Here is a 27,643-nt window from a genome sequence, read left to right on the forward strand (position 1 = left end):
TGTGCCAAAATCTGAAATTCGATTTAAATTTTAGACTTTAACATTTTCATTGTACAAATTGCTCCCCCTTAAATGTATAGTCTTTCCTATTATAATTTTCAACCTTGTTTGTCAACTTATTTCTCTTTCCTTGCTTCTCCCCCTTTTTGTTATCATCAAATAGGTGCATGGTAATAGATAAATAGACACAATAATTAATAAACAGTTCAGTTTCATTGATCAAAATGGAACATTGTAGTACATTAATGCCAAAACAAAACAAATACAATATTCCTCAATCAAAGTACAAAGTACATGATCAATCACACAAAGTATATGATCAATCACAAAATACATATGAGAACTAGATAAATCCTAGGCACTAATACCAAAAGTGCTAACATCAGCCTAGGGGATATCTAATGGCTGTGATCTAGTCCTCATCCTCCGAGCATATGTGGCGAGGGGAGGTCGGGCCTGATGGGACTGAGTCTGGCGTGGAGCTCGGTGAGCTGGATGACTCTGTGCCGAAATCTCTGACTCAGCTGCCTGGGGCACAGATGGTCCATGAACCTCTCTCTCTCTCCGTAGAGCTCCTACCTGCTCTCTAAGATCGCTAATCTCTGCAGTCATAATATCCAACCTGCTCGTCAATCCATCAGTGATAGTCCTCGCCTAAGCTGTCATAAGCTCAGTCATCATACTCCAAAACTCATCTGTGTATCCCGCGGAAACAGATGACGAAGGTCCAGCCTCTGAAGGTGCTGTACGATGATCCTCAGGCTCCTCATCCTCAGGGATGGGATCTCCAATCTCTAGTGCATCACCCTCTGGTGCATCACCCTCTGATACAGCATGAATCCCAGCTCCTGCACGCACCCACTGCCCGTTCACCTTCTCATACCCCATGCGAATAAGGGATCGTGCAGTGTATGTGTCAGTAAATAGTAGATGCCTGGAGATCTCTCCCTCTACTGAATATCATGCTGTCGGAAGATCAGGGTGAGTATCATACCATAAGGCAGGGAGACTCTCGAGTTGCATATGACCTTTCTCATCTGCCTAAGCATCATAGCTGGGAGGTTCAGGGGAATGCCCTGAATATTTAAAGAATGCTGAAAATGCTTCATTCTTATGTGCAAGAAATGAAACCCATGTATACCTTGAAAAATCATCTACTATAACTAGTCCATACTTCTTCCCTCCTAGACTCGCGGTTCTAGTAGGTCCAAATAGATCCATATGTATGAGTTCAAAGGGCCTAGTGGTCGATACTATATTCTTTGATTTAAAGGATGATTTTGTTTGCTTTCCTAATGAACATGGTCCACAGATTTTGTCATTTTCAAAAATCAATTTTGGCACATCTTTTATTAATTCCTTCTTGACTAGTTTTGATATTAAGTCCATACTAGCATGTCCTAGTCTACGATGCCAAAGCCAACTTGTTTCATTTTTTTTTCTTCATTAGTAATTAAACATAATCCATTTTTATTGCCTAATTCATGAAGGTCTACCAAGTAAATATTTCTTTGCCTTTGACCTATAAGTATAATGCTATTATCTTTAGGATTTGTGATTATGCAAACTGAGGCTTCAAATGTGACTTTAAATCCTTTATCACAAAATTTACTTATGCTGAGTAAGTTATGTTTCAAACCATTAACTAATAAGATATTTTCTATAAAGATAGATGGAGTAATGAAAATTTTACCCTTTCCAATGATATATCCTTTTCCATTGTCTCCATAGGTTACTACTCCACCCCTTTTGGATTCCAAGGTGACAAATTGTTCTACGTCACCTGTTATGTGTCTTGAACAGCCGCTATCTAAATACCATCGTTTATCCACCTTATTAGCTGCAAGACACCCCTGCAATCAAGATCAAGAATAAGCTTTAGGTACCCAAACTATGTTGGGTTCTTTAGGGTTAGTACTTGATGTTCCTTTTGGAACCCAAACTTTCTTAGATTTAAGCTTATAATTATTACTCAATTTGTTGTAGCTGGACTTTCTATAGTTACATTCATATGCTTTATGTCCTAATTTATTGCAGCAATGACAAGTTATATTTTCATTTTTGGCTTTCACAAATATATTCTTTAAGTATTTTTGTTTTCTATTTGTTTTATATCCTAATCCAGCTTTATCATATACAACTTTTTGACTATCAAGAATCATATTTAATTTGGTTGAGCTAAGTGTAAACTTGTCTACTAAGGATTTGTATTTTTCAGCGTCTTCTTTTAACTTGACATTTTCAGCAATTAGATTCTTGATTTCATTTGAGAATCTCCTACTTAATGTTTCATAATTATTAGATAGTTTCAGCTTATCTTTGATAAGAGATTGATTTTCATCTTTTAGAACTTTATTTTTGTTGATTAGTTTTTTGTGTTCTTCCATGAGTTCTAAAAATGCATCATGTAATTCATCAATAGTAAAATCACATTCAAGTTCAGAATCTACCTCATCGTCATTAGCTATATGGCAGATTTGAGCCGTCTCTTGTTGATCTTCCTCTTCTGAACTTGACGCCTCACTTTCACTCCATTCAGCCATGAAGTTTTTCTTTTTAAGTTTTCGTGCCATCCACTTCAATTCCGGACAATCTATCTTGAAATACCCGGGCTTGTTACACTCATAGCAAATTGGTGTTTCCTTTTCTTTTTTCTTGTCCTTATTCTTTTCTTTGCTTGAACTACCTTTGAAGAAGGGCTTCTTTTTATGAAGTTTCTTCTTTTCTCTCATAAATTTTCTGAATTTTCTTCCAAGCATAGCCATTCCTTCTTCATCAAATTCCTCATCATCATCAGATTTTTCCGATTCAGTTTCCTGTTTTGGAGTGGTAGTCTTTAATGCAATGGTCTTTCTTTTCTTGACTTCATCTTCTGAATTTTGCCTCATGGTCAACTCATAGGTCATGAGTGATCCTAGAAGTTCTTCCAATTGCAGTGTATTGAGGTCCTTTGCTTTCTGAATTGCTGTTACCTTGGCCTCCCAAACTCTTGGTAGAGACCTGAGAATTTTTCGCACCAATTCAGAGTTAGTATAAGACTTTCCTAAACTCTTTAGCCCATTTATGATTTCTGTGAAACGAGTAAACATTTCAGTTATGGACTCAGTGGATTCCATTTTAAACAACTCATACTTATGTACTAATATGTTTATTTTTGACTCCTTAACTTGATTAGTTCCTTCATGTGTGACCTCAAGTTTATCCCAAATTTCTTTTGCGGAGATGCATGTAGATATTCTATTGAATTCACTTACATCTAGCGAACAGTAAAGTACATTAATCGCGTTAGCATTTAGTTGTGCTAGTCTTCTATCACTTTCATTCCAATCCATTTCTGGTTTGGGTATGATAGTGCCCTCTACACTAATTATGGGTGTGCGAGGTCCTCTTGTTATAATATACCACAATTCATAGTCTAGAGCTTGAATGAATATCCTCATCCTAGCTTTTCAGTATGTGTAATTAGTGCCATTAAATAGAGGAGGTCTATTTGTGGATTGCCCCTCACTTATAGAACATCCCATTTGGGTTGTCATGATCTTTGTCTCTTAATTGTGAGATCAACAAATACTATATGAGCACCTCGCTCTGATACCACTTGTTGCCCAAGGTGACAAGCCAAGAGGGAGGGGGGTGAATTGGTTTTTCTAAATTTTTGCTATCTTACTTTAGTTAATTGATGAGTGAGTGAAATTAGAACAATGCACAATACAAACACACAAGAAGTATAGTGGTTCGGTGCTCTCCTAAGCACCTACGTCCACTCTCCAAGCGATCCCTTGGGAATTCACTATAATTCCTCGGATTACAGTTGGATTGTTTTCCGGGCTCACAATCCAAAAACCTTTACACTTTGGTTTTCCGGGATCACCAATAACCTTTGTTGGTTTTACGGGCTCACCAACGAACCTTCACAATTGGTTTTACGGGTTCACCAATAAACCTACACCGTTGGTTTTGCGGGCTCACCAACAAACCTTTACAAGGTGATTAAAAAGAAGAAAGTTGAAGCTCCTAGATGAGCAAATATAATAATTATAAGCTACAAAGAAGAGTATAGAGAATAATTATCGCTTGATGAGACTTCTCTCTTCTTTGTCAAGAATGCTTCACTCTTCGAGGGTGGATGGAGCTCTTGATATCTCTTGGAATCTGCTCAACCACTTCCTTTCAACTCTTGAATGAAGCACTTGGATTAAGAAGGTTAGGGCACTTGTCTTTCTTGTGTAAGCTTTGATCTTTTTGCAAAAGGATATTCTTCTCTGATGAATAGTGTCCCTTTAAATAGTTTTCCTCACCCATTGGACATCCCTCATTGGTCAGATTTCAAAAACTAGCCGTTACTTACTGTTTGGAGGTCAAAAAGTACTTCTGCAGAACTAGCCGTTATGCTTCTGCCCGTGCTTGGGTCGACTCAACTTTTACTGGGGTCGACCCAACTTTCACTTGGGTCGACTCATGCAACATTGGGGTCGACCCTCTCAGAAACCACAGAACCTTGTGTTTCAGCCTTCCTTCACTTGGGTCGACTCAATACTTTTTGGGTCGACTCAAGGTTGGGTTGGGTCGACTCAAATTTCACTTGGGTCGACCCTCTCAGAGATTCCAGAGAACTGATTTTTGAATGACATAGCCTTTGGGTCGACTCATGTTCTGTTGGGGTCGACTCAAGGTTGGGTCGACTCAAGTTCCATTTGGGTCGACCCTCTCAGGGATTCCAGAGACTTGTTTTCTTGAAGCTTGAAGATGGGGTCGACTCAACTTTCACTTGGGTCGACCCAAGTACTGTTCATCCGTGCCATTTTTGCAGCAGTGTGCCAGATGTTTCCTTGATGTGCCGGGGTCGACTCAATCAAGCTGGGGGTCGACTCAATCCATACTTTGCTGCAATTTAAGGTTAGATTTATCCATATAATCAATGAAATAAACTTTAAATAATTTTGAATATATATCATGGTGGTGCTACATACTCTAAACAATGAAAATAACTATTGTCCACTTAAGAGTACGTTTTACTTGAAACTTTGCCGAATTGGAATTTAGAATTCACTATCCCTTTTCTATCGCAAATTTTATCTCATTATTAATCATTGTATTAATCATCAAAATACCACTATCATCCTCACCATGCATCCTTATCTCTAGAGACTTACATTCTGCTCTCTGAGAATGTGCGGACTAAGAGTGCAGACTGGGATCATGGACTAGGAGCTCGGCATGGCTCTAATCAGCGGTCACGCATCCCGGTCTCTAAAGATTCACATCCTGGTCTCTAGGGATGTACAGACTAGGAGCTCGGCATGGCTTTGGTTAGCGGTCACGCGTCTCAGTCTTTAAGGACTCGCATCCTAGTCCTCGAGGATAAGTGGACTAGGAGCCCGGCTTGGGAGCTTGGCCTGGGAGCTTAGCATGGCTTTGGTTGATGGTCACGTGTCCCGATCTCTAGGGACTTGCTTCCTGATCTCCGATGATGCGTGGACTGAGAGCTTGGCATAGCTCTAGTTGGCGGTCGTGTATCTCAGTCTTCAAGAACTCGTGTCTTGGTCTCCAAGAATGCGTAGATTGAGAGCTCGGCATGGCTTTGGTCGAAAGTTGTGTGTCCTGATCTTTAAGGACCAGTATCTTGGTCTTCGAGGATGCATCGATTAGGAGCTTGGCATGGCCCTAGTCGACGGTTATGCTTCTCAATCTTCAGCGATGTTCTAGCCTCCAAGGATGTGCTGACTGGGAGTGCAGACTTGGAGCTCGGTATGGCTTTGGTCGGCAGTCGTGCGTTCTAGCCTCCGAGGATGCATGGATTGGAACCTCGGCCTAGGAGCTTGGCATGGCTCTAGTCGGCCGAAGCGTGTCTTGGTCTTTAGAGACGTGCATCCTAGTCTCCAAGGATGCACAGTGTAGGAGCTTGGCATGGCTTTGGTTGGTGGATTCGTGTCCCAGTCTCTAGGGACCCACGTCTTGGTCCTCAATGATGCGTGGACTGAGAGCTCGGTTTGGGAGCTCAACTTGGGAGTTCTGTAAAGCTCTAGTTAGTAGTTATGCATGCTAGTTTTCAGGAACTCGCGTCTTAGTCTTCGAGGATACATGGATTTGGAGCTCGACATGGCTATAGTTGGAGGTCACGTGTCCTGGTCTCCAAGGACTCACATTCTAGTCTTTGAGGTTGCGTGAACTGGCTCTCATCGACAGATGCCATAAGAGCTTGAGAGGCTCTCCTTGGGAGCTTCTTGCCATCTGTGCTCGGGAGCCTCTAGCTATTCCTCTCTCTCCTCCTCTTTCTTGAAATCCCTTGGCCTTATTTATATAGAGGAGGGAGCTTGGATCCATTATGATTTGGAGGTGAAAATTCAAGAGATTGTCGTAGCTTTCTTTTTTTATCTAAATTCAAATATGCTGTAATCTCTTTTTTTGTTTGGAACCTATTAGGAATTCAAAAATTATCAAATTTAAAGTTTTTCAAAATGCTTACTGTGTGTCGACCTATGGGAGACATATTAGATTTAGCCCATATTAATTACAATATATACTAGCATAATTTTTGCTACTAATATTGTTACATAAAAATATACCATTGGTTTGCCAAGTTGGCTATCCCGAAAGAGTAGTGCACTCCTTGCCGAAAGACTTGACAGTAGATAGGAACCTGAAGAGGCACGTGCCACCTACTCTCACTATATTCTATAGAAGGTGGGTCAAATATATTTTGACCTTATGGATCCTCACCTACTCTCACTCAATTATATTTAAATGTTCATTATTTTTTCACAATTTCTATTTATGATATTTTCAAGTGTATTAATTTATTTGTTCTTTGAAATTATAGTTTGTAAACCTATATATTAAGAATCATCATTTTCTTGGATGAAATATAAATATATTTTTTGAATGAAATTTTATGTTTAAGTTGGTATTTCTTCAATATTATTTGAAAATTTTATTAATTTAATATTTGATTATCAATTATAATACTTTAGTTATAAAAGAATTGTTGAATACTTGATTGGAATTGTAAACCTGCCTCAATGTGGTCCTTTAGCTAGAGCGGAGTTCTAGATTCAATGGTTTTTGGTCTGAATTTTTCCTTCGAACTAGCCTAATTTGTCTTGATTAGCCAATGGTCTGGGCTGGGTTCAAAATAACCTTAGTCCATCCTATTTCTACCCGTATCTTGAATTGACCCAACTTGTTGAATGGGCAAACCTAGCTCTGGCTCATGGATCTAATAGTTGATATTTGGTTGTGCCTAATCAAATTGGGTCCCAAATTGATCATGCAGCCAATGAGAACATGGGATCAGATTTTGTAATGATATCTTATTGCTATATCTAGGGTTGAAAATGGATCAAATATCAGTGCATACTAACTCAAATTAAGCATACAATCCTTCAATTTTTCTTAATTATTTTCTTAAAATAAATACACAATCCTACGACTACAAAGAAATGATTGCATCTACTTATCACTCTTTTTGTTTTTTGGTACATAAAGGAGGCAATGCTGAGAATAAGTTAAGTCCACTGGAAGCATACACCGAATGCATCTACCAACAGCCAAAATCCACCCTAGGATGGGTGGAATTGATTCCCTTTCCAATACTTGACCAGCGACTCAGTCTGCAGCTCGATTTTCCTCGCGATATATATGTATAGCCTAGAACACGAGTGTGGCCTAGAACACAAGTATGGCCCGCTTCCCATGGATGATGTCCTTCAAACAAAGGATTCCTGCATGTAGAATGGAAATGAATCCAAGTTATCACTGTGGAAGATTGCCCCCTCAATCCAAAACTGCTGCGCCTTGAAGTGGAGGATTGTAGTGCTGAGGCCTACCCAAGCAGCCACCAACTCCATATACGGCATGGCATAAGCCATCAACCTCTTTCCAACAGCCCATAATAATGCCCTTGCTCATCTCATGTCACAAAGCTAGCTGCAGACTTATCACCACCACATACAGGCTCATCGAAGTTGATCTTTCTAGTAGAAAGATTTCACCTTTTTAGGCACATCAAGCTTCCGAATACATGCAAATGAAGGTGGTGCACCAGAAAGAGTGACTTGAGTCAATGGGTGATAGACATCCCTAGCCGAGACCTAAGTTAGCCGAAACCCGAGCAAGCCGAGCAGTGCCCCAACACAATGATCAGCCCATGCTCCCTGTGCCACAGAAATAGCAGCAATTTGGGTCATCATTTCAGCCGGAAAGACTGTGGCCAATTCGTCAAGGTTCCAAGGCCGGTTGGCTGAAAATTAAATTCAGCCACACCTGCATCTCCATTAAGTCCAAAGTCTATGTTTAGAAAAGTAGGCCAAGTATCGAAATAGGTTCGCCTGAGATCCATCTCCAAGAACCCAAATGAATTTATATTGCACACACATGTGAAGCAGAAGAAGTTTTGTGGCCTATTGTGATGGACCCATCGTCCATTAAATCAGTATTTTGCAGCCACAACCTGAGCACCTGAGCCCACAATCAGCAAGTTTTACTCTGGCAGCAAGTTTAAAATGCTTGCTGCCGAGTCTTCAAAGAATAAAGCCCTAGTCCTCGATATTATCACACAGTTTCTTTAAGGATCCTAGTAACTCTACTAACCTCACAATTTTTAGTTAAAAGCTAAACTTTACAAATAGAATCCACCAAATTAAATATATGCCATTGCACTAAATAAAAAAACTAACAACCATAATCCTATTACGATATATATAATCCATATGTTTTACTACATAAAGCCGTAAGCACGTCCTGAATAGTCACAGTGCAAAATACGCTATAGTGCCAATGGTACATGCTCCAATGCCCCCATGTGAGGATGCCGGTGCAGTATGCTGCGTAAGAGGCGACTCAGTGCGCCGCATTCTTCGTCACCCGGCTGTACAAACACCCCCTCATCTAATCCAAAATCTAAAAATAAAATGATAATGGCAAATTCGTAAATCCATCTTCCCTTTCCATCCTGCCACCTGTCGTACTTCCGCCGTTTGACTGGCTTCTTCTACCAAATTACCAAGATGCCCTCCTACAACGGTCAGAAAGTAGCTTTGGTAAAATTTAAAAGTTCGGGGCTAAAATTGTGCTTTTATATCCGGAAGACGCTTCCCTTGTCTCACTTTATCTTCTGACCGATTCCCATCTAGGGTTTCTCCTTCTCCGAAACGCTAACCCTAATTGGGCTCCAAAACCCTCTCGCGAATCTCCTCCTGCCTCCAAGAACCGAGCTTTCCCCGTCCAAGATCCAATCGCGGTCTTCTGCGCATGATCATTGCCCTCCCGGCGGCCTATGGACTCCTCCGGAACGCCGGATACTGCCTCCGTCGGCGAGGATACGCTCGGAGAGAAGGAAACCGCCGAGAATAAGGCCCCATCGGATGGCCGGGAGGAGCCGGTGGTTGACGTCTCCGGGCAGACGTGGGAGGTTTCGCTGTTCGAGAGGCCGCCGTCGGACGGGGCCCCCGAGGGGCTGTACGTGTACCGGAATACTTTTCACCTGGTCCCGCGGGCGATAGGGCAGCTGGGGAGGCTCAAGACGCTCAAGTTCTTCGCGAATGACATCGAGGTGCTGCCGCCGGAGGCTGGGGATTTGGTGGAACTCGAGCGTTTGCAGGTGAAGGTCACGTTGCCGGGGATTTCGGGTATCCCGTTCGGAAAGCTCAGGTCTTTGAAGGAGCTCGAGCTCTGTAAGGCGCCGCCGAGGTCGTCGGCGTTTTCTATACTGTCCGAGGTTTCTGCGCTCCAGTGCCTAACAAAGCTCTCCATATGCCACTTTTCTATCAGGTATTCCTTAGTCCTGATATAGTCTTAAAAAGAAAATTACTTTTTCTATATTAGATTAATGTCATTGAAATTGTTTGGTGTCTGGTTCATTGGTTTAGATTCTGCTTATGATTTTGATGTTGATTGGTTCAATTGAAAACAAAATATCATGATAAAAGACTGCAGATATTGGAGTAACATAGACCAAGAATTTGAAGTTTAAGTTTCTGATTTAATCAAGGTTGCCAGAACGTTCCCGAATCGGGCGGTTCCGGTTGTATGGAGCGGTCCAGGCGGCGGACCGGGACGGTTCTGGCAATGAAAAAGAAATCCATTGTCGAAGAGGGAGAAGGGAAAGGAAAGAGAGGAAAAGAGAGCGAGTGGGGGAGGGAGAGAGTGAGAGAGGAAGAGAGAGGGAGGTCGAGGCTAGCCTGCAGAGGGCCGGCACCGGCCGGCGAGCCGCGCGGAGGACGCTTCTCCGGGTTCCACGGCCGAAAAACAGGCCGGGTTTTCTGTTTTGTTCGAAATAGGGGTCCAACCCCTTTTTAATTTTGCGATTATTAAGTGAAGTCGGCAAATCAACTTGTCGACTTCATTTAAAAATCGCAAAATAAAAAAAGGGCCAGACCCCCCCCGGCAACGGAGCCTTCCTCTGCCTCCTGTCCGGGTCGTTGGCCTCTGCCACCCTTCTTCTCTCTCCCTCCTCCCTCTTCTCTCTCTCTTTTTCTCTCTTTCTCGTCCGCTCTCTCTCCTACCTCTTCTACTGTGTCAGTACAGACTCGGCACGACACGACACGGGCCCGTACCGATCCATGCCGCTGGGCAACTGGTCCGGGGCCCGATACCGGCATAGTAGACCATAGATTTAATTATTATCTTTTGGCGTCTAGTTTAGGCCTTGTGCAAGTAGAAATTAGGTCACTATATTGGTCAATTTGGAACTAATCCATAAAGCCTTTGCTATGTGATCTTCATGTTTTACATTCAAACTAAATATTTTTTGTCTGAAGTAATGGTAAGGGTGGATCAACAGAGTACTGCTAAAAGGTTGTATAAGTTACTTTGGTTATTACGTGGTTAGCTTGATTTACTTTATGCTAGTTTCTAGGAGAATTTTGATGTGTGCATAAAGAAGGATAAGGTTTCAACCTATGCCAACTCTGGCAAGAGGTTTGTTAAGGTGCTTGAGGATCCTTATGTAGGGGTCATTGTGTTCTTGTAAATCATGTTGAGTTCTTAGACTAGCTAGACACATGCATTATGGTGGAAGATTTGATAGTGATTTTGAACCTAGTGAGAAACACAAGAACAGATGGTTGATATTAGTTAGGGTGCTGCAATGATCTTCGGTTTGGGCCACTTGGATCATAATAAGTTGTTATAACTGACTCTATAGTAGACCTATTTATGTGCCAGACCAACTTTTTTTTTCCAAAGGTCAACACAATTTACTGAGGCTCAAGGCCGACTTAGCTCGGCCTTATGGCCTAACTTCTTGGTCCAAGCTTGGCCCTTACTCGGGTGTTGAGCTTTGAGCCAGGTCTCAAGCTTCATGACTATTTTTAATTTTTTAAAAATACTAAGAAATGCTTCAAAATATTTATAAAAGTTAAATATGAATAAATAAATATTGCCAATAGTTCTTTTTACTTAAACAATCATTATAGCATGCATGCTCATTTTAGTGAAGATGCAAATTCAAGTGTTTCAATTGTCTAATTCCAACTTAATTTTTTTGTGCAACTCTGCCAGCACCACAGCCTAACTCCATGAAAGTTGGTTGCATTTGATCATGATACTAACCTATCACTTCTAGAATTTTTTTTTTACCTAAATACTAAAGTTGCTTGTTCTGTAACATAGTTTTGTTAGCCTAACTACATGTTAATGGTCCTTTAGTTTCCTGTTTCCACGGTGCCCACCTTTTAAATTGACTACAGTAATTTATCTTGCTTAGGCATTTTGTCACATGGTTCTGTTAGCCAAACGACATGGTTCTGGTCCTTTAATTTCCATGGTGCCCACCTTTCTTTAAAGTTACCACATAGAGTCCACTTGCCTAGGCATAAATTCCACTTTCTTAAGCATCATTGAGCCTTAAATGTTTAGACGCTGTCACTTGGGATGTTGACAGCAAACAATGCTAGACCTTTGCAGTTGGCTGTATGACAGCAGTAGTCCTATTCCTTGGTATAGTCACACTATTTTCAGAGCAGCTGGAAAGTTTTCAAACTGTTCCTGCAATTTTAACTGGCCAAATGATTTCTCTGAACTAATCCGGAATGAATGTATCATTTATGGATTATTGTCGTTTGTAAAATCTACAAATTGTTCATGAATCGTTCATGTCCTGTTCATAAAATATTCAAGAACTCATTTTTGTAATGTTAATTGTTATTGGTGTTATCATTCATGTTAATATATGTTGTTTTGTTGTCCATGATTGTTTTTCAGCACAAACCAATATTCAGTTATACAATGCTCCTATATTTTCATTTGTTTTGTAATTTAGTTATTTATTTAGTACTATCAAACTTTTGCTGAATCTTTTGAATTTATTTCCCCTCAAAGTTCAAGTTTTCCTAGTTGAACTATACTATTTTGTTATTGTGATTGAGCAACCTGTCAAGATACTATATCTGGAATCATTCTTTGACTTGTGCTAAAGAACGATATGCTAAAGAAATATACAATACTGAAGCAAAGAAAGGCTTTCTTTAATATGATGCTATTTTTACCATCTGCAGATACCTTCCTCCTGAAATTGGGTGCCTTAAAAAACTCGAGGAGCTTGATCTTTCATTCAATAAGCTGAAGAACTTGCCTAATGATATTGCTGAGTTGAGTGCTCTTAGATCATTAAAAGTTGCTAATAATAAGTTGGTGGACCTTCCATTGGGAATATCTTCTTTGAGGAGTCTTGAAAATTTGGACTTGTCAAATAATAGGCTGACTTCATTGACGTCACTTAAACTAGCATCTATGCTTACGCTCCAGTATTTGAATCTTCAGGTATTATATAATACTACTACTCATCATTCAGATCGTACTTGTTATCTTCGTTACTTGGTTATTCCTGTGTATTTTGGTAGTCATCATTTTCAGTAAACATCACTTGAAATGATTGAAATCCACATATTTCTGTGCTACAAAGCCTTTTGAACTTTTAATCATTTAATTGGAAGTAGTCTATGTCAATTTTCCATTAGTTGTGGTTGTAACTATGCAAAATTGAGAAAAGGTCACAACTTTAATTTCTCATTTAAAAATTCTGAGCTAGCCTTGATATCTTGATGTAATGTATTCTCTTCTGTATATATGCATTTTGTTTATTTATATGAGCGACAGGAGCAGAAAATAGTAGAAACTAATAAGTTTAAACAAAAGGATGAGGTAGATGGGCATAGGAGAGCGAGATCAATAAAAAGTAGATTTCTATATTTTTTTGGTGTTCTTTACCTTTTTCTTGGCTGAACTAAAAATCCTATGCAGTCGAAAGACTGATTTAGACTTCATTTGTTTGAGAATGTTGCAGTTATCATTTGTTGAATCCCTTTTTTATTTCTTTTTATGGTAGAATGAGTTTACTTCTTGTTTATTTTCTTGGGAAAAATCTGTTAGCAGTTCATTTAGGATTTCACTTTACAAATTTCGCATGAGATTCTAATGGAAGAAATGAGATACTTTCCTTGATTTATTCTATTGTGAAAAATTTATTGGCTAATCCATTTAGAATTTAACATTTATAAATTTGGAGTGAGATTTCACCTTATAAATTTGATATAAGCGAGTCATGCCTACTCTTTTCTATCTTGTTTATTGGACGTAGTAGTTCTGGTTTCTGGTCTTATTAATACAAGCAGACATCTTGTGCAAGAAAAACTAATCTGTATTATTTGGTTTCCGTATTACTTCTACCATTGTATAAAGGATAAACTGCTTTCTAGCTGTCTTATCTTTCACTCATGGCTTGTGTATATTTTTTTGGAATTAAAAGTGTCTCTTGGTGCTAAGAGGATAGTTAGTTTCTAGCTAGTTTCCTTTATATTTGTTGATTATGGAGACCTGATATGTTCTTTTGCCTTAACTTCCATTTTTTCTTTCTTTCTCTCTTCGAAGTACAATAAGCTCCCCAGTGATTGTCAAATTCCATCATGGATATGCTACAATTTCAAGGGGAATGGGGAAGGCATTGCTAAGGATGAGATGACTAAATCTTTAGCTGAGGTGGATGTACAAGATGTGGCAGTCCATAGGAGCCATTGTAAACGTTCATGTAACGGTAATGCTTGATGTCCTTCACTTTTTCCCCTCTCTTGATCTTGTGCATGCTAGTGGGGTTGATTTGCTTCTTCTTCTTAAGTCAGGTTGTTCTACATCCTCATGTTTACATCCTGAGGCCTCATCAGGTTATAAATGTCATGCAACACAAAGGATGAAAAAGGGATGGAAGCGTCGTGACTATCTGCAGCAAAGAGCTCGCCAGGAGCGTTTGAACTACAGCAGAAAGTGGAAAAGCGAAGATCAAAATGATAATATGACAGAGAAGATGGCTGAAGAAAATGATTCATGTATGGAAAATAGACACTCCGAGTTGCATATTGCTGTAGATGAAGAGAAATTGTTAGATGGTTCTGCAAAATCAGGTGCTATAACAGAAGATATATCAAGCACTGCTGACGGTGATGGATGTGGCCTTGCCAAAGATGGTGCTTTTCTGATTTTACATGACTGTGCTGACAATGAAAAAGTTGGATTGCATAAGAGAGATAATAGAGATAACAACTCATGCATTACATCTGAGTCTTCTGGCTTGAATAAGGATTGTGATCTTGAAAATGAGAGAGAGGATAATGTTTCTCCAGTCTATCCTCTTACTGATCTAAATGTGCCTGATGAATACTCCTCGTCGGAGGCATCTAAATTCATTTTAAAATCAAAAAGGCACTCTGATAAGGATCTCGATAATCCTAAACCAAGCAAATTTCGCAGGCCAGTTGATGAATGCTCAAATCTATCCTGCAAGTATAGCACCGAATCATTTTGCAGCATCGATGACCATCTACCAGATGGATTCTATGATGCAGGACGTGATCGGCCCTTCATGTCACTACAAGATTATGAACAGAGCCTGTGCCTAGATTCACGTGAAGTTATTCTTTTGGACAGGTGACTCTATGCTTTGTGGCAAACTTTGATTGCACTTTATAATGACTAGTTGTATCATATTTTTTGAAATTTTGATCAACATGGAAATATCCAGGGACTGACTTATTCTGTTTTTTTAGGGAGAAAGATGAAGAGCTGGATGCCATTGCTTTTTCTGCACAAGTACTAATGTCTAGTTTAAAATGGTCAAGTTTAACTGCTGTAAGTGAGGAGGATGGGGTTGACAACTTGCAAAGGGCATCGGTCCTTGCTCTCTTTGTATCAGATTGTTTTGGGGGAAGTGACAGAAGTGCTTCAGTTATGAGAACACGAAGAGCTATTGCTGGCTTAAATAAGCAGCAACCTTTTGTCTGTACTTGTTCTGCTGCAAACACCTATGATAATAGTGGTGACACGTTGAAACAGATGCATGGCATTTTAGGAAGTCTTAATTTCAATGATCTTTGTGAAAAATCTCTGCGGTTCATCAAGGAAACACGCAATTCAAATGTTGTGCCTATAGGAATACTGCGATTTGGTGTTTGTAGGCACAGAGCTGTGCTAATGAAGGTGATTCCACTTTTCCACTGTTTTTTCTCAGGTAAACTTTGAATCCCATATTTTTCCTATTTGTAAATGTGTGCTGATTAACAATTCAATTGCTGCAGTATCTATGTGATCGAGCAGATCCTCCAATCCCTTGTGAGCTTGTAAGGGGATATCTAGATTTCATGGCGCATGCTTGGAACACTATTCTTGTTAGAAGGGGAAATTCATGGGTACGAATGATTGTTGATGTGTGTTATCCAACTGACATACGAGAAGAAACAGATCCAGAGTATTTTTGTAGGTGAGTTTTTCCTTTGGAATAAGATTTTCTTGGGGACTGGCTGCTGTTTTAGATTGATTTCTGTCTATCATGTCCATGCTTTAACGTTTTAGTAAGACTATGGAATTCAAATGAAAGTCGAGTGAGCTGTATGCCATCCCTTTAATTGGTCTTTTTTTCTTCCCTTAAACATGAGGCTTTATTGACAAATTTCTTCTCTTTCAGGTACATCCCACTTAGTCGACTTAATGTTCCTTTGGAAACCTTGAGTTCTCCTATCTTCAGATGTTCTTTTCCTTCTTTCTCCCTTTACTCTGGAAATGAGAATGCATCCCGTTCCGTCTTCCATTGCAAATTTGGAACTGTTGATGCTGCTGTGAAGGTAAGCATTCATTTTGGAGCTTTTTATTTGTTGTTGATTTTTTTCCTATAGCTCATGGGCTATTTTTTGCTTTAAATTATATTTAATATGGAAGTTTGGTTGTTGTAGGTGCGTAAATTAGAAGCATGTGTGGCATTGGATGAGAAAATTAGAGATTTTGAGTACACATTTTTAGGGGAAGTAAGAATGCTAGGTGCATTAAAGAAGCACAGATGTATAGTAGATATTTATGGTCACCAGCTTGCTTCTAAGTGGGTTTCTACAGCAGATGGAAATAAAGAGTATAGGCTGTTGCAGTCTATAATTGTTATGGAGTATGTAAAGGGGGGATCTCTTAAGGTAATTTACATGTCAAAATGCTTGTTCCCTTGTTTCTCATAAGCTCATAAAATGGTTCTAAAAGTTGGCTTCCTTCATGCTTTGCAGAGTTATTTAGGCAAATTAGCTAAAAAGGGTGAGAAGCATGTACCAGTTGATGTTGCTTTATCTATTGCTAGAGATGTTGCTTGGGCGTTGGTTGAAGTGCACTCTAAGCACATCATTCATCGTGACATAAAAAGTGAGAACATTTTAATCGATCTGGATTCCGGGCGAAGTGATGGTACACCAATTGTTAAGCTCTCTGATTTTGATAGATCAGTTCCTCTCCAATCTTTCGCGCACACATGCTGTATTGCTCACCTTGGCATACATCCGCCTGATGTTTGTGTTGGAACTCCACGATGGATGGCTCCAGAGGTGGTGCAAGCTATGCATAAAAGAAATCCTTATGGGCTGGTAATTCCTGCTTCTTGCTACCTACCTAGATAGTTAGGTCCTTTGAAGTCCTGCTGGTCTTGGTAATGTTCTTATTAATTTTTTTGCAGCCAGGGGTTCTGTCGTTATATTTTAAATGCTTCCTTAAGATGTTGCATGATTCACAGTTTCTGTTTTGAAATATTCTCTTCCCTCCTTATTTTCTCTCTCCGCTAGTAATCAGAGAAAATTGTAGGCAAGTGTATGAGAAAAACATATCCTTGTTTCTCTTATAAGTTCTCCCATAGCTGACCTGTGTTCCTGTTTGTATAGAAGCTTGGAAGGAAGCAGTGGAAAAGAATTTTTGTTAGAGATAAGACTCAAGATTGCTTTAACGCGAGATTGTAAATATAACTACATGAAACAAGTTTACTAGGGCTTGCTACATGAGGAGTTAATTATACCTGAGATAAAAGCTAAAAATTATATATATTTTTCTTTTTCTTTTTTGTTAAATTGCAATGCCTTAAATTTATGCTTTCGTGGGTTTGTGCTGGGTGGTTCGTGGTTTTGATTTGTAGATTTTTTATCATTATCTCATTTTGTACTTGTTATTTGATTGACAATCCAATCTTGGTCTAAGCTCCAATCGAAAGAGAGGAGAGCTGATGTCTGGTTGACAGCTAGTCTTAAGCAGATTGCTTATGTTTAAATTCTGATGAATATTACTTGTTGTGACCATAGCAATTTTTTCGTGGTTGCAGGAGGTGGATATTTGGTCATATGGGTGTCTTTTATTGGAATTGCTGACCCTCCAAATACCATACATTGGGCAATCCGAATCAGAAATATATGATCTCTTGCAAGTAAGTTCATTCTGAAAAAAAAATGTGTTTCCATGATATTTGGTTTTTTAACTTTAAATTAAATAGCTTCCCATAAAAACCTTGAGTTTTTTTCAGGCCTATAGAATTGGTTTTTTCTCCTTCCCTGCTTTCTCTGCATTCCCCCCTGCTTCCACACTTCTTGTTATACCTGAATAAGCAGCGTTATTTTTCTATTTTTATCCGTTGCCTATTAGAAAATACCTGATAACTCAGCATTCAAAATATACAATAACACTTTACAAACAAGCCTAATTGTGTCCTAAAAGCTGCATATGCTTTCTTTTCTCATGTTATAATATAACATTGAGTGTCATAGTTGAAATTTTTCTAGCAGGGTTTATCTGTTGCGTGATAATAGGAGTTAAAAGTAGTAATATTTTGCGAAAGAAAAATCATAGATTTCGAATGTTAACTTTGTGAACAGAAATTCCCAGATTTATGATTTATAAGACTTCAACTTTTTTTACTCTCTAAATATCATTTTTTTTTAAATTTATAACTAGCAAAGACAGGCGAAGGTGCTTACTGGGTAAATCAGCAAAAGCCTGTTCTATGGGCTTGATCCTGCCTTCGCTCCAATATTCAGCCCGGCTTTCGCGTGTCCTAGTTCTTTGAAATAAATAGTAAAGGATAGGGGAGATCATAAACTGGGGCAAAATGCAGCCTGACACCTTGATGGTAGTTAAGCCTCCCAGTTCTCAGAATGCCTTTACAGTTTCATAATTTTATTAAGACGTTGATCTAATATGCCAACTCATTACATGTTACAAGATCAGCCATTATACCTCAACTTGGATGTTGGTGATAAGAATTTGATATACACCATTCATTACTGTTATCAACAACTTAAGAGTAAAATGTACTTGTAGATGATTTACCCAAATCATTGATTGACATATCCAAGGTGCTTTCTTCTTTGCAGCATATCCCTTAATATTGTTATTTGTTTTTGTGCTTAAGATTACTGTATCTTGATCAACAGATGAAACAACGCCCAAGACTTACTCCAGAACTGGAAGCACTTGCATCGCCGGATGAGCCGAAGTCAAGATCAAAATCAGAGATATTTTGTGATTCTGATGCTAAAATTTTGAAGCTATTGGTAGACCTTTTTTACCAGTGTACTAGTGGAAACCCAGCTGACCGTCCTACTGCCCAGGACATCTATGACTCACTCTTCGCTGTTTCTTCACAATCTCTTGAAACTTAGCTGAGCAGTTGTGGCTAATTATATGCAACTCCAGCAATTTTTTGTGCCGTTGTAGTACTGAGGCATCATATGCTTATCACTCCCTGACAGCTGAAGAAGATGGTGTTTGGACCAGTCACCAAATTTCTATGATTATCATGCAATCTACTTAATTTGTTTGGAGGGAAGCCTAGAGTCGCCATTGATAATTTGTATCGAGCAGCCTTTCTTCCACAATTGGCTTGTATCTCATTGGGACAAAGGGGATGGTTTTATGTTTTACATTATTTTTTAACAGCCCCCGAATCTGTTCACAACGAATAGCAATTGTACTATTATTTTTCAGTTGAGGTTTAGCAAGTTTATTTATTCTTCCCAAATGTTGTGAGAGTTCTCAATTTATTATTGTGATCAAAGAAATGATGTTCGAACAAAGATGTAGATTTGCAGAAATTTTTGTTTCTGTAATAAAATTTTTGATCTGATTCCAGGGACAAATTTGAGAAGCATTTGAAATCAAAGAATATGGAGTGGAATTTCACCGCTAGTCTTGGTGCAGTGATAACTTGCTCCATTGAAGCTTGATGGTGTCGGTTTGGAAACACGGAAGTAGTCCATCTATACTTAGGGTAAGACTATGTACATTTGATCTTTCTCAAATCCCACGATGGTTGGAGTCCTATGCATTGGAACGTATCCATGCTTGGTTCTTTGTGATTTGTGGAACATCATGGCTAAAGAATTTCTGTATAAAATAGAATGCTCGTATATGTATCTCAGAGTAATTGATATTATGATAAGGGGCTGTTTGTTTGCTTGCAATTCAATTGTATATGAATCATAGACAGCAACTCAATCATCTGCAGTTGGAATTGCAGTTGTAGAAAGGGGTGTTGTCCCGTTGCTATAATCGGAAACTGCAAACGGAATTACAACCATTTGGTTGCTTGGCATGGAAAGAGAATATCTTGTAATTAACATGGTAAGGATATCCTTAGAAATGGTGAATTCTTCATGTTTTCTGTTATAATACAATATTTATCACATTATTGTTATTATTATAAATAATAAAATATAATATTACTAACTATCATTCTCTTAACATATGAATGCCTACTGCAGTAACTATGAATATAAAATAATTTAATTTTATTATTGATGGAAAAAATATTAGACACCTCGATTTCGGACCAGACCGACCTTGACAACTTTGCTACAAATTAAGGTAGGCAACTTTGGCCCCAGTCGAGGAGCCAATCAATTGAGGTGAACAACTTCGCCTTTGACCAAGGTGAACAATTTTGCCTTCGACCAAGGGGAACAATTTCGCCTATGACTGAGGAGCCAACCGACTAAGGCGAACAACTTTGCTTCCGACCAAGAAACCAATCGACACCTGCCAATAGGGATTGACAGTCCTGGCAATCGGTCGTCATGATAGTGACTAGCTGTTGCAACAGCTCTATATTCGGCATGCAGTCAGCATTGTATGTTGTCCTTGTCGAGGCCGTACTACTGGCCACCACTTGACCATTGGTGCACGCCAACCCGGGTAATGACAAAACTGACTCCCTAAGGACAGTTCGGGGGACCTCAAGCATGACATGTAAGAACAACACAACATAATATCGTCCATAGATAACACCATTATGTTAAAATCTCTCCTTTCTATATTATTGTCTCACTATTCTGACTTAGACATCGGAGGATTTTCTGCTAGAAACTCTCCAGCAAGTGAATTTCTTGCAGGCCAATCCATAAGAGACCAGTTCCAGCCCACCTCAACCACTTTATCCAGCTCAGTTTTAGCCGACCCCAAGGTCATTCCAAGCTGCGCTCCGACCTCAGTTTGAATTTTGCGGCAATAGATTGGCTCTGGAGGAAGACTTCACCCCCTATCTACATCGATATCGATCGAAGGAACAAACCGCCAATATAACGTCACGATGAGTTTGCGGCGCATCACATGCCTCACAACGCCGTACTCCGGCCTCCTAAGAGTCGTTGTAGAGCCCAGAACCTACTTTGTTAGAACATTCCACCGTGCTTGTGGGCAATAAGTAGTTCAACCTGCTCATTCAACAGTAGGCGTTGGTCACGGCGGTCCAAGCTTGCAGCAGGCAATGGCACGACCGAAACCGGTCCAGCCAGAATTTGTCAGCCTAGCCACCACTCTCAATCGCCGGCGCACCACATACACCTGGTCAGCCACCGCTCCCGAGGCCAAGACTTGGGGCGGTCTCGCTAGAATAGACACACCTAGCAGAGTAGTCTTGGTCGGGATGGAAAACGGTGGACTCCAAGCCCACATTCTGACAAAGAATCCGCTTCGAGTCACTCACCTCCTCGCCACATGGATCCTCTACCCCAGCGGGATGCCAACCTCGATAGGAGAATCAATGAGATGGGTCGATAGATTCAGACCCTCAGGGGATAGGCTCCATGGGTGAACAATGACCTCAATTTTTTTCGGAGCCCCCCTTCACCAGACAGATCATGGAGGAATCGATTCCATTTCAGTTCAAGATGCCACAAGTAGAGCCGTATGATGGCACCTCGAATCTTCTAGATCACCTGAAGAGCTTCAAAGCTCTCATGATGCTGCAAAGAGCCACCGATGACTTCCTTTGCAAGGCCTTCCCTGCAACCCTCTACAAGGTGGCATGGTTCTGGTTCTCAGGGCTTTGGCCCAAATTTGTCCACTCTTTCGAGTAGCTCGTCCGCCTCATCGTGGTACACTTGGTCTCTAGTCGAAGATGGTGCCGCGGTTTGGACACATTGCTCAACATTAAGCAGAAGGAGAAAGAGTTCCTCAGGGACTATGTCAGTCGTTTCAATGTGGCAACCTTGGAGGTCTACAACATGGGTCAGTCGGTCACAATGTTGGCGATGAAGTGCAGCTTACGACCGTCACACTTTTTCTTTTTCTTGGAGAAGCCCTTCCCTGCTGATTTGGCTGAAATGTTGGCGCAAGAAGATAAGTATGCCAACGCGGAGGAAGCCATGGCCTCCCATCGTGAGTCCGCTAGTAGGTAAGCTCCTCGAGGAGACAAGAGGGGATGAGACAAGAGAAGAGAGTCAAGGAGCATTTCAGCTTGGCGCAAAAAGAAAGGGCTCGCGACGACTCAAGAGCCCCCTTCGGAAGTTCGAAAGGGACACCCCTATCACTACCCCGAGGACTCAGATCCTCATGGAGATTGAAGGTCGAGGCTACCTGTGGCCTCCACATCGAATGAAAACCTCGATGTTCAAGAGGGATCAGAAGAAGTATTGTCGTTTTCACCGGAACAATGGCCATGATACTCAAGAGTGTTTCCAGCTCAAGGACGAGATCAAGGCACTCATCCGACGTGGACAGTTGGACCGATACATCCATGCTTGGCGTGACCTAGAAGCACTTGCCTTAGCCTTTGATCCATCGCCCTCAGAGTCGATTGACAACTATCCAACTACTGGAGTCTTTAACACCATCGCTGGTGGTCCTGCTGAGGTCCCAAGCACCTCAGGCAATCGAGCGCCCCAAGAGGCAGTCTCAAAGAGATAGCGCATGAGAGACATCATTAACTTCTCTGACGCCGACCTAGGAGGAGTATAGACTCCTCATGAAGATGTTGTAGTTATTTCTCTTACTATCGCAAAATATGATGTAAAGAGAATACTTGTTGATAATGGAAGCTCGACCGATGTATCATTTTACGATGCTTTCCAAAGAATGAGGCTGCCTGTTGAACAGTTCCGAAAGGTCAACACTCCCCTGGTCGGCTTCTTGGAAGTTCAGTTCCCGTAGAAGGAGTGATCAAGCTGCTGCTTACAGCGGGACAAGAACTCTGAAGTGACACTTTGAGAATAGACTTTCTTGAGGTTCAAGTTCCCTCGGCCTACAACATAATCTTGGGTCGACCTGGTCTGAATGCATTCCGAGCCTTGGTATCTACCTACCACTTGCTCATGCGATTCTCCATGAGGACTAGAGTGGGAGAAATCCGAGGTATCTAGATGATTAGGGGTGCAAATGGGTCGTATCAAACCAGGTCATAAGTGACCCCGACTCAATCTAGTTTCTTGTTTGGATCTTAATTTTGGATCTAGACTCAACCCAATAGAAGATTGGGTCGGGTCGGCTCCACGACTACAATTTTTGACCCAATAGGTCATTTGGGTTGGGTTGGGTCCATGTATAACTTAATCCTAACTTAAAAAATTCGGGTCCAGTTCGGGTCGGGTCTGAACCCCATTCAACTTTACAAAATAAATACGAAGTAGATTTCAGTATTTATGCATAATGTGTTATAAAAATTCATGCACAATTGACAAATCCAAACCCCACTGAAACCTGAATGAACAAGCCGGTGAATTAGTGTCAACTATGGGATTCTCTATCTTGTGGTGCTTGTATGGTAAGCCTAGAGGAAACTTTCAAATGAGTTGTAATTATTTTGCATTGCAGTGCTGAGATACATCTCTGACTCAGTAAACTGTTTACTGACACTAAGTTCAGGCATTGCTTAACTTCACTATTAAAATAATTTTCAATATTTGCACAAATTTTTTATGTCCCAACCAAATGTTTCTCTTTAGCTACTGGAAATAATGTTTTGGGTGTATTATAAATGCAAGTATTTCAAACATAGCGATTCATGATATCCTTCGCTTATAGGGATTTTAATAGACAAAGGCCTGAAGGATGCCAACACTTGGGGTGTGAATGTTAATGATGTTTTGGAAATTCCCACACTCTTTGAATGTTAATGAACAAGCCGGTGAATTAGTGTCAACTATGGGATTCTCTATCTTGTGGTGCTTGTATGGTAAGCCTAGAGGAAACTTTCGAATGAGTTGTAATTATTTTGCATTGCAGTGCTGAGATACATCTCTGACTCAGTAAACTATTTACTGATACTAAGTTCAGGCATTGCTTAACTTCACTATTAAAATAATTTTCAATATCTGCACAAATTTTTTATGTCCCAACCAAATGTTTCTCTTTGGCTACTGGAAATAATGTTTTGGGTGTATTATAAATGCAAGTATTTCAAACATAGTGATTCATGATATCCTTCGCTTATAGGGATTTTAATAGACAAAGGCTTGAAGGATGCCAACACTTGGGGTGTGAATGTTAATGATGTTTTGGAAATTCCCACACTGAAATGCCATTCCAGACTGGCTTCTCTTTGAATGGATTCTCCTAATTGATCTACATAAATTGAGCTCTTGATTGTTGTTGTTGAACTTGTTCTCCTCCCCAAACATGACACCATTATCTACATAGTCTTAGGAGAATCGAAAGAAAAAGAGTCAACATCTCCCATAATATCCATGAAAATGAAGTGTGCACACATGGTAAGAGAGAGACATACCAAAGGCCACAGAACTCTGAGTATGCTTAGCCCTCAGTAGCCTCTATTTTCTGAAAGTAACAAGAAAACTTGCCAAAATTATAAGATAAATCAAAAGGGTCAGGTCATAGAGTAAGAAATCCAAAATTGCCCCAAGAATCAAATGGGCCAGGTCGGATCAGGTCAGAATTTAGTAAACCGACACCCGACCCAAAAAATAGAACGGGTCCAATTTTAGAACCCAACCTGATCCCGCGAGTCCTTTAAATTAGATCGGATTGGGTCAGGCCGGGCCGGGTCACAGATCAACTCGATTAATTTTCAACCTTATGAATGATAGATTGTTAATGCTATATGGCCACCCCCAAAGGAAAGAAACCGGTAGAGACTCTACCAATTGAAGGGCTAGACATAAGGGACGAGTGGAAGGAGCAGCAAGGAGAACTGATTGAGGAATTGGTGCAGGAACTCTTACAGGAGGATGAACCTAATTGAACTGTTTAGCTCGGTTCCAACTTAACTGAAGAAAATCGAGCCCCAATAATCAACTTTCTTCATATCAATGCAGATGTCTTCACCTAGTCGGTTGCCGACACACTGGGCATAAGCTCTGAGTTGATGGTTCACAGGCTCAACATAGATCTGATCCACCGACCTGTGTGGTAGAAGAAGAGGAACTTCACTACAGAAAGACAACAAGTTATCGATCAAAAAGTCGACAAACTCTTGGAGCAACCGGCTTTGTTCGCGAGATGAACTATCCTGACTGGTTGGCCAACATTGTACTTGTGAAAAGGGCTAATAAAAAATGGCGGGTTTGCATTGACTATACCGACCTGAATAAGGCTTGCCCGAAGGACATTTTCCCACTCTCAAGGATTGATTAGCTTGTGGATGCTATCTCGGGACTTTAGTTGCTAACCTTCATGGATGCATTCTTTGGGTACAACTAGATTCAAATGGTGCCTGAAGATGAGGAGAAGACAACCTTCCTCATTGGTAAGGGCTTGTATTGCTACAAAGTAATGTCCTTTGGCTTAAATAACCTGGGGACAATCTATCAGTGGCTCGTCAACAAGATTTGTAAGGAGCAAATAGGCCATAATATGTGGACAATATACTCGTGAAAAGCAAAGCAGCATATAGCTGACTTGAAGGAGACTTTTGTGGCTCTCAAAAAGTACCAAATGAAGCTCAATCCAATGAAGCGTGCCTCTGAAGTTATCTCGAAAACATTTTTGGGGTTCATAGTGATGCAATGCAGCATTGAGGCAAACCCGGAGAAGATTCAAGCAATGCAGGACATGTAGCCCCTAAAGACCGTTGAAGAGGTTCAACACTAGATGGGTCGGGTCACTGTGCTAGCGAGGTTTGTCTCTAGATCGGTGGAGCATTACCTCCCATTCTTCAAGGCCCTGAAACATCCAAAGAACTTCTAGTGGACCAAAGACTGTCAGGAGGTCTTTGACCAACTGAAGGAGTACCTCAACTCGTCAACTGTCCTCACCAAACCACAGTCGGAGAAATGCTTTACTTATACTTAGTTGTTTCTCCTTCTGCTGGTATGAGAGGAAGAAGGATGCCAAAAACCAATCTACTACACAAGTCAGATTCTGTGCGACGTCGAGACTAGATACTCCAAATTGGAGAAGACAGCCTGCCTCATCATCTCAGTTCAGAAGCTCCGACCATACTTTTAAGCCCATTCAATCACAATCCTAACCGACTAGCCGTTAGGACAGGTTCTACAAAAGCCTGAAAATGCAGATAGGCTGGCAAAGTAGGCGGTGGATCTTCGAGGGTTCTACCTGTAGTGTCGTCCTCAGCTATCTATTAAGGTACAGATGTTGTAGACTTTCTGGTGGAGTGTACCATCCCTGATGAAGATCCCACCGAGCTTTTTGAGAGAATGAAGGTGACAGAGCAGCCATGGATCTTGCACGTAGATGGGTCATCAAGCTTGGAGGGCAATAGAGCTGGGCTCATACTCACCAGCCCGGATGTAGTGGTCAAGAGTACGCTCTACAGGCCGAATTTATAACCTCAAATAATGAGGCCAAATATGAAGCACTCATAACCAACCTCAAGCTTTCCAAAGAGCTCGGAGTTCAGCAACTAAAGATTTTTAGCGACTCACAACTAGTTGTTGGCCATGTGCGAGGAGAATTCGAGGCTCGACGGCCATCGATGATCAAATATCTATAAAAGATAAAGAACATCACCTCGGCCTTTTGTAATTTCGACATATAGCAGATTTCTCAGATGAAGAATGTAAAGGTTGACCAATGTCGAAATTGGCCACCTTAGAGACTACCGAGCTGACCAAAGCCACCTGCCATGAGGTCCTAGAGACACCGAGCATCAATGAGACCGAGGTCATGATGAACGCTGCCATCGAGCCGAGCTCGATGGACTCTCTTGTCGACTTCTTAAAGGATGGAAAGGTGTCTGTATATCGGGCTGGAGCCCACCGGATAAAGCGATAAGTCTCCCACTATATTCTCTTCGATGACAAGTTATATCAGAGATTATTTTCATTGCCGCTCCTCAGGTTTCTCCATCCAACCGAAGCAGATTATGCACTTTGGGAGGTGAAAGTGTATCCTAGGTTCTTAGGTGTTTAGCATGCTGATTTTTTTTTTTTTGAAAACCATGGATACTTGACATGTGGATTTCAAGATCCAAACAGTTTCAAATCAAACCCATTTAATTAAATTAAATTCTATCAATTAGAATCGTCCAATTACCATGGGTTGAACCTAATCCAATTAGGTCAATTCCTAATTAAGCATAAATTTAATCTAATTTAATTTGGTCAACCTAAGTCCTCTTGATTCAGACCTAATCCAATCAGGTCAAAAATTCTGATTGAGCCCAGAATTGAATCCAATTCAATTTGGCTCACCCTTAGTTCAATCACTCAATCAAATTGAGTTTATTAGTAATCTAATTACTAATTAATCCTCCAATAATTACTTTAATTATTTTATAGGATAATTTTCTAGTCTAATTTACCAAATTATCCCTGAATGATTCTCAATCATCATCAGCCATCTTGATCAATCAGAAAACTTGTATGCGTATGACCTCATAGGTTCAAACCTAAGCCAGTAGTATAGGAACGACTTCCTACACTAATCGATGTGACTATCTAGCAATGGTACCCGATGTCCGAATAGGCCGAATATATGAAAAGCAAATATTCTGGAACCCTGTACTATAGTTACTGTATAATTCAATCCCTTTGACTCCTAATGCCAGGATGACTTAGAGCTTACTGTCAACCCTATAATTAGTACATCCATTATGTAATTAACTTTAGATATTCCATGACTCCTCACTGGGATTACCCTGGCCAAGGTTTTGCTAAATTAATCACAAGATATT

The 27,643-nt window shown here is 40.4% G+C and overlaps 1 protein-coding gene across 2 annotated transcripts; it reads left to right on the forward strand.

The window, feature by feature from the left end:
* The first annotated feature begins 9,107 nt into the window (after positions 1 to 9,107).
* On the forward strand, positions 9,108 to 19,415 carry LOC103697568. 2 transcript variants are annotated; one of them, XM_008779456.4, is made up of 11 exons: positions 9,108 to 9,768; positions 12,495 to 12,759; positions 13,867 to 14,029; positions 14,157 to 14,916; positions 15,036 to 15,465; positions 15,564 to 15,745; positions 15,950 to 16,106; positions 16,215 to 16,445; positions 16,533 to 16,883; positions 17,606 to 17,707; positions 18,711 to 19,415. In XM_008779456.4, the coding sequence occupies exons 1-11, from the start codon at positions 9,275 to 9,277 to the stop codon at positions 18,936 to 18,938; spliced, it is 3,363 nt and encodes a 1,120-aa protein (XP_008777678.2). In that variant the 5' UTR covers positions 9,108 to 9,274; the 3' UTR covers positions 18,939 to 19,415. The 2 variants fall into 2 exon arrangements, with proteins under 2 accessions (XP_008777678.2, XP_008777677.2); XM_008779455.4 differs by having other exon boundaries at positions 9,109 to 9,768; positions 14,115 to 14,916.
* Positions 19,416 to 27,643: the final 8,228 nt, after the last annotated feature.

Source organism: Phoenix dactylifera, chromosome 8, assembly GCF_009389715.1.
Source record: "Phoenix dactylifera cultivar Barhee BC4 chromosome 8, palm_55x_up_171113_PBpolish2nd_filt_p, whole genome shotgun sequence".
NCBI classification, from domain to species: Eukaryota; Viridiplantae; Streptophyta; class Magnoliopsida; order Arecales; family Arecaceae; genus Phoenix; species Phoenix dactylifera.

Coding starts and splice junctions, on each gene's coding strand:
- LOC103697568 (XM_008779455.4), top strand. CDS start 9,275: ATGGACTCCTCCGGAACGCCGGATACTGCCTCCGTCGGCGAGGATACG. Junction 14,030..14,114: donor TTGTAAACGTTCATGTAACG/GTAATGCTTGAT, acceptor TTCTTAAGTCAG/GTTGTTCTACATCCTCATGT. Junction 15,746..15,949: donor GATCCAGAGTATTTTTGTAG/GTGAGTTTTTCC, acceptor CTTCTCTTTCAG/GTACATCCCACTTAGTCGAC.